Source organism: Hippichthys cyanospilos, chromosome 19, assembly GCF_059441005.1.
Source record: "Hippichthys cyanospilos isolate Australia breed blue-spotted pipefish chromosome 19, RoL_Hcya_1.0, whole genome shotgun sequence".
NCBI lineage: Eukaryota > Metazoa > Chordata > Actinopteri > Syngnathiformes > Syngnathidae > Hippichthys > Hippichthys cyanospilos.
The window spans coordinates 12,430,419-12,441,649 of NC_142387.1; the positions used below are offsets into that span (position 1 = coordinate 12,430,419).

Consider the following 11,231-nt stretch of genomic DNA (forward strand, 5'->3'; position numbering starts at 1 on the left):
CACTTGTCCAAAATGGATTCCACCACAAAAGTCCCCAATGAGCAGGGAAGCAACCACACACTTGAAGATATGAGCTACACCTGAAGACCAAACAAAACATTTGAAATAAAACCCACAAGAGCGGAAAACTCACCGGCAACAAAGAAAATTAGACAATTTGAAACTGGGAGAGATAATCTTATCACGCCATCCTGGGTCCACTACGAATCAGGTAAGTTGACAATTTGGCACCTTTTTGTTTTTAGAGCCACGTGGATTTGATAAAGATCGTTTATCGACAAAGTCGGATCCAGATAAGTTACTGCTTCTTTCCACTCTTGGTAAAAAGTTAAACATTCCAGAACCTGTATGAAAATAAATGGCAATTCAACGACTAAACTAAAAAAAAAAAAAAAAAAAACTTGTTTTAACGCCAACTTTATGTTCAACTGATAATACATTCGCGCAGTTAATTGTCAAATACTTTATCAAGATTATTCATTTAACTTTCGCTTGATCTCCCTTGAAAACTTTATTTAAAAAAACAATTTTCAAAGTACGTCAAACCCCCAATACAATAAAAAATGATAGAAAATACTGAATCGAACAGAACCCTAAATCTTAAAAATAAATACGTCAGATTAAAAAAAAAAGACACCTGGAACAGTGACGTGTAATGACGTAATTCCAGATTGTCCGTAAATCGGAATCATTTGTCAGAAATTCAGAGCATACGGCATTTTTATTTCGATTAAAAAATTTTTTTGGTCATCCATGTTAAGCAACCTGAGAGAGAAAAACAGCAAATAACGGCATCTGAGTCACCTTTTTTGTGCGTCACGAAGACTTTTTTTTTTAACCGTGGTAAACCGAGAACCATTTGTTTAGTGAACCTCGTCATAGTCGTTTAAAAAATGTGTTTTTCGGGAAAAAGATGAACGACTGTTTCACAAATAGGCGACCGCATTTTTTTTCTATTCGTGATTTGATAGAAAACTTAGCAATAACAATGAACAATTTTATTTGAGTGTTTATTAATTGTCTTCCTTGTATTATTTTATAGAAACGTGACATCTATAAGCAATACAGATCGCAAATGTTATTGTTGACCAGGTTTTACATGAATATCACGCATTCTCGGTACAGTAAAATAAAGTGGTCATCACTTGTTGCTAGGCAGAGTTCACGGGCCAAGAATTTCATATCTTGGCCTATTCATGGTCACCTAATCACAGCAGGATCTGGTGGAGGCCTCCCACTTTGCCCGAAATCCAAAATAGTTGAAACTTTAAAGGTTTGTTTCGTGTCGGTGTGTGTGTGTGTTTTTCCATTCAGTCAAACCAGTTGGACTGGCGTTCTAATGAGCTCCCTCAGGGCCCTTTGAGACGTTTGATGACATTCACTTTAAAGCTCATTAGGCGCAAGTGTCCAAGTCCTCCACTTAAAATATCAGCAGGCTTCTCTCCAGTGTCAAAACAAAAACTCCTACAACTAACAGGATAACACACAAATATTTTTTGTGTGCGTGTGCAGCATGCCAGAATCGATGGATCAGCTGTCAAACTATTCCGGCACGGGAGACGACATCACGGAGGAGACGGCGTCGCTGATCGAGGATGAGCACCCTGATGACGAGGATGACGAGGTAGTCATTAAAATAAAAAATCTGAAAAGAGTAACAAAATGTCCGTTTTTATCTGTCAGAGCTCAGACAACCTGACAAACTGTATCAGCACGCCACCGCCCCCCGTGCCCACATACAAACAGAGATGCGACGAGTTCCGGAGGTTGTTCAAAGATGTGGCCGGCTCGGATAGACTCCTACTTGGTGGGTTTATTTAAAGCTATCTCGATTAGCTCGCGCGGGATATTTGATTGCGGCCATTTTTCACGTCGCGTTTGTTGTTCCTCAGACTACCCATGTGCTCTCCAACGAGACATACTCCTGCAGGGACGTCTCTACCTCACCCAGAATTGTCTGTGTTTCTACAGCTATGTCTTCCGTGGCACTAAGGTAGGACGCAATGTGGAGTTTTAACACACTTAAGTCATTCAAAGCCAAGTTTTTACAAATCAGCGCTCCCTCGTTCGTCGCCGGGGTTACGTTGGCAAAAATATCCGCAGTAGGGTTTTTTTTAGGCTGGTCCAAAATAGAAGGAGGAAATGGATCAAGAAAAATAGCAAGATAAACCTGCGATAAAGTTTCGGTCATAAATTCACCCCAAAAAACAAAGTTTGGTTTCTTTTGTTGTTGCTTTTGTTCCCGTTTTCTAGTTTGTTTCTTTAGTTAAAAATGTAAAAATAATAATTTGAAAAATTGGTATGATTTAGAAGGAAAAATATCAAGAAAAATGGTGATGTAAACCTGAAATACATTTCTGGTCATGAATGAAAAGTCACCAAAAAAAAAAAAAAAAAAAAAAAAAAAAAAAATATATATATATATATATATATATATATATATATATATATATATATATATATATATATATTTGCAGTTTGTTTCATTTGTTAAAACATAAACAAATAAAAACAATATTTTTATGAAAATATAAATATATAATATATACTTAGGAGGAAAACTATCACGAAAATGAGCAAGGTGCAATAAAATTGCAATAAAAAATTGCACTAAAATTGTGGGCCTTAATGAAAATTCACAAAAAAGAGTTTGATTTAATTATTGCTCCTTTTAGTTGTTTGTTTTAGTTCCGTTTTTTTTCTTCGCTCCTTTTTGTTTCTTTTGATAAAAAATAAATAAAAATACTTTTTGTGTGGTCTGTCTGAAAAGAAGGAAAAAAAATATCAAGAAAAATAGCAAGGTAAACCTGCAATAAAGTTATGGTCATAAATAAAAATCCACAAAAAAGTTATATTTAGTTTTTCAGTTTTTTTTCTGTTTGTTTCTTTCAATCACGGCTCAAATCGCCAATGTCACATGACCAAGCTCTGATAACAGCTGAGCTAGGATTGATCTTCGCCATGGTATCATATAGAGCATTTTATCGTTTAAAATAATAATAATATGGACATACCACACACCGACTGCCAGACACGACTGAACTGGACGACCGCAAAAAAAAACGACAGAAAAAGTATAACGATAAATGCATCTCCCGCTGTGTCAGTAGATTAGCGTGGCCCTCAGAGACATCAGCGCCATGAGCAGGGAGAAAACAGCGCGGCTAATACCCAACGCCATCCAGATCTGCACCAGCGACGAGAAGGTACGCCAATCTCCATCTCGCTCGTCACACAAAGGGAAGACACAAACCTATCTGGCGTGCCATCTTTGATTTTTTTTGTTTTTTTTTGTTTTGATTTTTCACCTTACCTCACGCACCTGCACACAGCTCTTCTTCACTTCCTTCTCGGCGAGAGAGAGAAGTTTCACCGGAGTTTTTCGCTTGTGGCAGAACGCCCTGCTCAATAAGGTACAGTGAATTCCGTATTTATTACCCTCGCCAAGGAAATTGTATTCTCGATCTGTTTATTCTGCTTGCATTTTTTTGGGGGGGTAGGAAAAAAAATCATAAAATTATCACATAAATGGTTTAAAATCAAATCAAATAATAAATATTATAGTAAATACATAATACTTCGTTGTTTGAAATCTGTTGTTTTAGATTGGAAAAATAATGAAAAAAAATCTGATACACAATACACATGCAGCCTTTTTTCATGCGTTTTCTTTTGTCGTCCGTGCATGAAAAAATGCAGGCAATTATTTCGAAATGTGAAAACTCTTGATGCTATTTTTTTTTTTATCACCTTACATGACACCAATATTAGCAAGCTCCCCCTTCTTTCCGCCGTGTAATTTTACCCTGACCGATATATAACCACCAGCACTTATCTTATCTGCCCAAAGTCCGAATGAGACAGCTCCAGCTGGTCGTGCAGGTTTGGAGGTCATCAATGTTGTTGATAATAAAAGTCACATTTAATTTAACAGTTTTGTGTGGTGTACCAAAAATACTCCATGTACTCGTTTACTATTTTGTCATCTTCTTTTTGGATTGTCGAATAATGTTTATGTTTACATTCTCGATCAATGCAAAGGAAATACAAGGCAGATGACAAGCCCATACATTTAAATGTGTTTATTTAGCTAGTTGACCGTTTTTGTCGTCGTATGCCGGAGTAGCAGGTTGTGCCAGTGGGGATTTGGGAGGCATAAAAACACCCCGTGTAAAGTTCAATGACCTCGGGTGTTTCCACTAAGCAGGGGATGGGGGTGGGGGTGCGGGTTTGCATATAACACAAACATACGGGGGATTTTGACACGCTTTAAATAACTATACTTTTTTTTTTTAAACAATCTATTTTTGTTGCGTGGGCGAACAGTTTTTACTTTCGTTTTTTTTTTTCCTCGAGTGAAGTGAGGCAAGTGAAGTGGGCGGTTCTACTCCACTTCCGGGAAGGAAGGGCAAACGTGTTTTTTTTTTTTTTTTTTTTCCCCCTAACTTCGCCTCACACTTTGACCGCTCTTCGAGCAACCGGCGGTGGAGAAAATGACCTCAAGCCTGTAAGACTTTTTTAAAAAAAAAAGTAATTTATTCTTGGAACGAAGCACTATTTTGCCGTGAATACGTGGAAAGGTGCGTTCATGCGAATATGAATTCCGTGTTGCGTTAAAGTTCGCCTATTGAGAGAAACTTTGTTGCTTTTTGGGACCAAAAAGACTATTAAAATACCCCTAAATAATTTTACATTACCTGGAATTAAATGCCAAGAAGCAAGACTGCTATACGATTTTGTAAATGCTGAGAGAAAGACGTGCACAAATGCTTGATTAAAAAAGGGTCAACACTAACAAAAAAAAATACAATTAGCTATCTGTTTTTCTTTTCGTATTTCAAAAAATGCAATCGTTTTTTTTAATGATCAATTATTAATGATTCTAAACAAAGTAAAAAAAAAAAAAAAAGTGAATGCTGAAACAAGTCTTATGCTATGGCGCAATTTTGTCAATTGAGAAACACAACCGCACTGTTGTGGCTCAATTTTATTCCACTAAATATTTATTGCCTCACTAGTAAACTATGTCTTGTCTGAAATATTTTATAGTATTTGCTATATTGCCCAAACTAACTTCCTTCCTCTCATGCTATGAAATAGACATTTATATTACTACACATTGTTACCTAAAAAAAAAATGCATGTTTAGCAAAAGATGATAATGCATCCATCCTGTAATGTCTAAAAAAAAAAAAAATGAGTGAATGCTTTGGTACAAACTCTGTCAACATATATACTAACATTTATATAATATACTATAATGCATACTGTGACGTATTAATCAGTGTTGCTCTCATTTTCTGTTGCTGGGAGACGGTGTAATATAGGATGTAAATGACACCTGCACACAGTAGCAACATTTCTACTTCCTGCAGCCTTCCAAATTAAGAGCCTAATGGACTTTCATTTCCTCCCAGGCGCTGACCAATGCAGAGGTTTGGCAGATGGTCAAGCAGCACTATGGGAATGACCTGGGCCTGAGCCATGAGGAGATGGAGAGCACACAGTTTACCGCGGATTTAAACATGCAGAGCAGGTGAACGCGTCGTCATGCAAATGTTGTTTTTCTGACAAGTAAGCATGACGGCAAATGACAGCGGTGAATACAATACAGGGTGCCTTGATTGGAATTGCATTTCATGTGTAAAAATGACTGCAATGTCATTATAAAATGAATGATAATTCTGACTTTGTTCATCTGCAAGGCACGGAGGCGATGACTGCAGTTTGCCAAAGTTGGAGAGGACGTCGTCCGTGCGTCTCCCCGTACCGGAGCTGTCTTTTGAAAATGAAGACGTCTCCTTCACCGCCAGTTCACAGAAGTCTCATTGCGAGGTAGTCGTGCGATGTCGCGTCACAAGCGTTCTTTATGCCCACGTTTTGAACGGCGTTGTCGGGCAGGAGGAACGCCGCATTTCCCTGTCCCCGCGCCGCAGTCCTGTTCCTTTTGCGGAGCACTTGGAATCAGAATCATTCGACAAGACTTTGCCACCGTCCACGAAAGAGGACGGCGTGTCTCAGGAGAGTGGATCGGAGAGCGTGGAAGAAGGTGAGGAATATATACGTATATAGATTATTTTTAAATGTTGAAATATTTTTTTACCCCCAAACTGTAGAAATGGATGAAAGTCATTACATTCACAAAACGTCACTCATTGTTACATCATATTTTGTATATTTGTTTAGCAGAGGATCGAACTGGCCTGCCACAAGAACAGGGCCGCCTCTACCTCAACAAGGTTTTCCACATCAGCGCCAGCCGAATGTTCAACCTGCTCTTCACCGACTCCGCCTTCATCCGCCGCTTCATGCACGTGCGCAAGATAACCAGTGAGTGTTCCTCCCCTTTCCCGTTCCACAAACCGCCGTCCCGTTTTTCTTCTGGCAAAATCTGTTGTTTTATTTCAGATCCGAGCTTTGTTGCGTGGCAAAAAGATCCCAGCGGGGACATGAAGAGGAGCCTGAACTACACCATAACCATCAGTAACCCTCTGATTGGAAAATTCTCGACAGCAACAGAGAACCAGGTGCGCTTACAAGATATAGTTTTTCTAAATTACAGCTCTATTTATTTGGTACATTAAGAAATGTGTGTTTCGAACAATTCATTACAACAAGTTATTTTCCAAGTCACAGTGCCCCGTAAGCTTTTTAATTCTTATCCTCCATGCATGCCAAGCACATTAAAAAAAAGTGCTAGCCATGTAATTAATTTCACAGGTGGCTTGCAGTTGTTGCAACAACTCTGCAAGCACTAGTGATACCGTATCACTAAATATATTAGAGAATTGTTTTACTGCACCAAGTTTCCATGAATGTCCACTGTGAGGTGCACTAGATTAAAAAAAAAACCCTCCTCAAAATCTGATATATTTTCAAAATAATAAACTCGCATCACTTTGTATCCTTAAAATGATACAAAAAGCAAATTTATTTGACTAGCATTAGCATAAATGTGTTTTTGATCAAAAATGAGCACTTGGTTTTGCCTTGTTGAAGTCGTGTTTTGCAAGACCCAAAAGAGGAAATGAGTCATGACTTAATTTTGGTTGGTAACGTTTCATCCAATCATCTCCCAGAGGTGGCGACATCATCAAAATTCAGCCTATTTATTGGTTTAGACATGCAAAACGTGTCACGCCTCCTCAAACCAAGAAGGTTTAAAAAAATAATAGTAAAAACAGTGATTGCCATCTCATTTTCAAAGGGGCAGTTTGTTAGAATAGAAAAATTACCGGTGATAGACCATATTATTGAAACCTTTTAACGCTACGGTAAACCGTCAAAAACGTTTATTAACATTTAATAACTAAGTATTCCGTTGTCGTCAGACGCTGTACAAAGAGTCTCGGAAGGGCGAGTATTACCTGGTGGACTCTGAGGTGTACACGCACGACGTTCCCTACCACGACTACTTCTACACGCAGAATCGCTACTACATCAAAAGTCACAGCAAGCGCAAGTGTCGACTCAAGTAATCCTTTTGAATCGCAAGCGTCCAAATGCGTCCTTGATTGGGAGGCGTTTTACAGCCGCTCCGTGTGTTCCTGTTGCGCTTGCTAGGGTGTACACGGATGTGAAGTACAAGAAGCAGCCGTGGGGCCTGGTCAAGTCTTTTATCACCAAAAACTCCTGGAGTGGCATTGAAGATTATTTCAGACAGCTGGGTGAGTAAAATCTGCAATTTATGGATTTCTGTTTTTAGTTGACATTTTGTGTTCCATAGTAACCGCTAAATATCAAACCAGGACTTGTTCAAAGCAGCCTCATAAAGGGAAATAATTAAGTGAATCTGATTCATTTTAGTTTTGTTGGTTTGGGAAAAAAAAAAAAAGAAAACTCTTACTTAATGTATATTAATATTATAATATTTTATGTGGTCATTATTTTTATATTATTTTTATTATATAATTTTTTTGTTTTTCACTACTTAGTTTCTCATAGGACTGGTCAATAAATTGAAATAATTTTATTTGTCATTTATTAACTCATTCAATGCCAGGGACGTATTTTCACGTTTTTTTGAGAGTCCGGGCATTAAATCCCAGATACTTTTAAGTATTAAATCGATTCTTATGTACATTAAGGAAATTAAATCCCAAATACTTAAGTATTAAAAGTATCTAGGACTAAATGTCTGGACTCTTAGAAAACGTGAAAAGACGTCCCTGGCATTGAACGACTTAAATGGATTAATTGAAAATGAGCTAAATCGTGAACTTATTTAACTGTGGCATTCAAGCAAGTAATACACAACTTGTCTGTTAAGATTACGTGAACATTTAGGTGCTATGTCAATGTAAATATGGGCGCTGCCATTGAAAGATTGACTTCCATTCTTCAGTTCCACTTGCCATCCAATGGTCACAATTATCATTACAGTGCTCAATTAGCTTATATGAGGTAAGCATTAGTTAAGGGTGTCAGCTCCTCTCCATAAAAAAACGTATTCGACCAGTATTTTATGATATATTGTTTTTACCTATTTAAAAGACGAGAATTCTCATCCATGGCACTGAATGAGTTAAGTCCAGATGACAAAATCCGCACATTCGCTTTGCCTGCCTATCCAGAAGCAGAACTTCTGGAGGAAGAGGCCGAGATCAACCCGAGCGCGGCGGAACCCGGCATGGTCGGCGGGCTGCGGCGGAGGCGGCGGACCTACAGCCGGACAATGGAGCACAAGAAGGCCAAAAACCATTTCGCCCAATCGTCTGAAGACCACGGCGACAGCATGGGTATGACATCATCCCTCTCGGTTAATGATTAACTGACAGGAAGTTCTATCACAAATTGGGACGAGGGAAATCTGCTCAGAAACGATGCAGCTCTGCTTACCTTACCGGACTTATATTTGTCTGGAAAATGGTAGGAAATTTAAAAGCCCAATCGGCGCAACGCAGCGTCCCATGTTTAATGTCGTCGATATGATTGAACACGTTTGCGCCAGACGTTTCACGAAGGAGCGCCGCCGGTGATTGTCAGACATCGTCTGTAATTATCTTCCGTTCGGTCGTCAGGTGAGCGTTTTCTGTTCTTGTCGTTCAGGCCCGGCGGAGATGAGCAGCCCGTACGGATGGAACATCTCGCCTATCATCATTGCAATGAGTGTGGCGTAAGACAAACACGCTCATCACTGATTGGGATTTTTTTTCCTGTCTTGTGTTTCCTTTATTTTTAATTGCTGCTGCAAGTCGGGACATGTCGCACGCGCGCGCAAACACACCAACCGACAAATGAGATTCAGTGCAATCCAAAATTGAGTTTGTGTCTACAGCTTCTCTATTGGATCTTATTATAAAAATTCAGTAAATCGGTTCTCAAAAACAGTTTTACTTCTGGCATATCGCACATTAAGTCATTCAGTGCCAGTGACGTATTTTCACGTTTTTCAAGAGTCCAGACATTAAATCCCAAACACTTTGGTATTCAATACGTAATACTTAACTATTAAATCAATACATAAATATTCAATCAATACATACATTCATTAAATTTCAGGTACTTAAATATCGATTTAATACTTACATATTAAAAACTTAAGTATCTGGGATTTAATGTCTGGATTCTTAAACGTGAAACTACCTACATGGCATTGAATGCGTTAATGTACTTAAGTATCAATTTCATACTTAAGTGTCTGGAAATTAATGTCCTTAACTCATTCAATGCCAGGGATGTATTTTTACGTTTTTTAAGAGTCCAGACATTTAATCCCAGATACTTGAGTATTTAATGTTTTAGTATTAAATCGATACATAAGTATTCATTCAATACAAAACATTAGTTCAGTCCCAGATACTTAAATTTCAATTTAGTATTTAAGTATTAAAAACTTAAGTATCTGGGGTTTAATGTATGGACTCTTAAAAGACGTGAAAATACGTCCCTGGCATCGAATGAGTTAAACACTAGGGGTGGGACTCGCAAGATTAAAAACGCCATAAAATTTCCTGTACCTGCACAACATGGAATTTTTTTCCAAAGTAATGCAGTACAACACATGGCCAATTTTTGTGAGAAGGCCAAGACAATTCTTCAAAATAAACCATAGCAGACCAAATTATGTATGGACACAAACGTCTCGGAATGCTTTTATTTTGAAGTTCTTTTCTTAAAAACCCATCGCATAAAAGGTGATAAATCTTTCTACTGCACAAACTGGCGATTGCTGTTGCTACTGATCACTTTTGAGCGTTCCAGTCTGAGTCAAACCTGTCTTAAATATGGAGAGAACTGTCCAAAATCTTATTTAAATTTAAAAGAAAATGTTCACGATCAAGTGATCAAACGACGGGCGGAGGACCACGGCTTAGTGGCGTCTTTCCTTTCAGTCTGCTGATCCTGACTTTACTAAACATGGGCTTATTCGTCAAACTGTGGGCCATGGAGGACGTGGCCCACCGCATGTACCTGACCACAAAGCATCGCCTGAGGGAGAGAACCCAAGCCAGGTTTGCTTTGCTGTTCCTAAGCAACCCAAGGTAACTTTTGCATGTTATGACTCCTGCTGTGTGTCATAAACAGCATGGCGCCCGACTACGCTTTCAGACAAGCTCCACCGTTCAGGGGCAGAGAGGAGGCGCGGCTGCTCGCAACTGTACTGCAAGACTCCATCAATCTTTTAGAGCAGGTAGCTATGTTTGGTTTTGTTTTTATGATTTGGAGGGAAAAAATATTTTTAAATGCAACTTTTCTGCATCTGTCTTTGCACAGCTCCGTCGTTCGCTGATGCTTCTGCAGCAGAACTTTGCTTTAGCCAATCAAACGGCGGCTTCGCAGTGACGGCGGCGTTGCACATCAACTTCACTTTTTTTTTAATTGCTATCAAATGACCTCTTTGAAATGTTCCTTTTGTGTGTCCCGCCAAAAAGAACCCACAAATGTAAATATTTTATGTTTTACTGTGAAAAAGTGAATCATTATTTATCCATGTCTATGTTTACAAGTTTGCACATTTTAATTATTTTTTACACAAGTGCCCTGAGCCTGTGATGTGTTTTTACAAATTTATTGAAATAAACTGGATCATTGACATCTTGTTTTTATATTCTACAGACGTCTTATTTTTGTTTTCCCGCAGGTTCAACATTTTGTTCCGTTCAAATAATATACTTATGTATTATGCACCTTTTAAACGCAAAAACATTACAAAAAATGTAATTTCACAAATTTAAAGGGGAATATTTGATGAGGGAACAGCTCAACAATTTCAAAGATACAAAGTTTCA

At 38.3% G+C, this 11,231-nt stretch overlaps 1 protein-coding gene across 4 annotated transcripts; it reads left to right on the plus strand.

Annotated features, from left to right (window-relative positions):
* Positions 1-24: 24 nt before the first annotated feature.
* Positions 25-11,042, plus strand: gramd1c (GRAM domain containing 1c). Of its 4 annotated transcripts, none has more exons than XM_088402552.1 (18): positions 25-211; positions 1,513-1,627; positions 1,684-1,807; positions 1,893-1,993; positions 3,111-3,206; positions 3,333-3,413; positions 5,418-5,536; positions 5,706-5,835; positions 5,902-6,049; positions 6,187-6,330; positions 6,409-6,527; positions 7,332-7,474; positions 7,564-7,667; positions 8,577-8,738; positions 9,049-9,115; positions 10,335-10,454; positions 10,528-10,633; positions 10,717-11,042. In XM_088402552.1, the coding sequence occupies exons 2-18, from the start codon at positions 1,514-1,516 to the stop codon at positions 10,783-10,785; spliced, it is 1,947 nt and encodes a 648-aa protein (XP_088258678.1). In that variant the 5' UTR covers positions 25-211; position 1,513; the 3' UTR covers positions 10,786-11,042. The 4 variants fall into 4 exon arrangements, with proteins under 4 accessions (XP_088258678.1, XP_088258677.1, XP_088258674.1 ...); XM_088402551.1 differs by having other exon boundaries at positions 26-211; positions 6,190-6,330; positions 8,574-8,738; XM_088402548.1 differs by having other exon boundaries at positions 27-211; positions 8,574-8,738.
* The last annotated feature ends 189 nt before the right edge of the window (positions 11,043-11,231 follow it).

Bases quoted from the DNA above. Each gene is read 5' to 3' on its own strand.
- gramd1c (XM_088402548.1), top strand. From the start codon at position 1,514: ATGCCAGAATCGATGGATCAGCTGTCAAACTATTCCGGCACGGGAGAC. The intron at 3,414-5,417 runs GTACAGTGAATT...ATTTCCTCCCAG, and splicing joins AGAACGCCCTGCTCAATAAG to GCGCTGACCAATGCAGAGGT. The intron at 10,634-10,716 runs GTAGCTATGTTT...GTCTTTGCACAG, and splicing joins CCATCAATCTTTTAGAGCAG to CTCCGTCGTTCGCTGATGCT.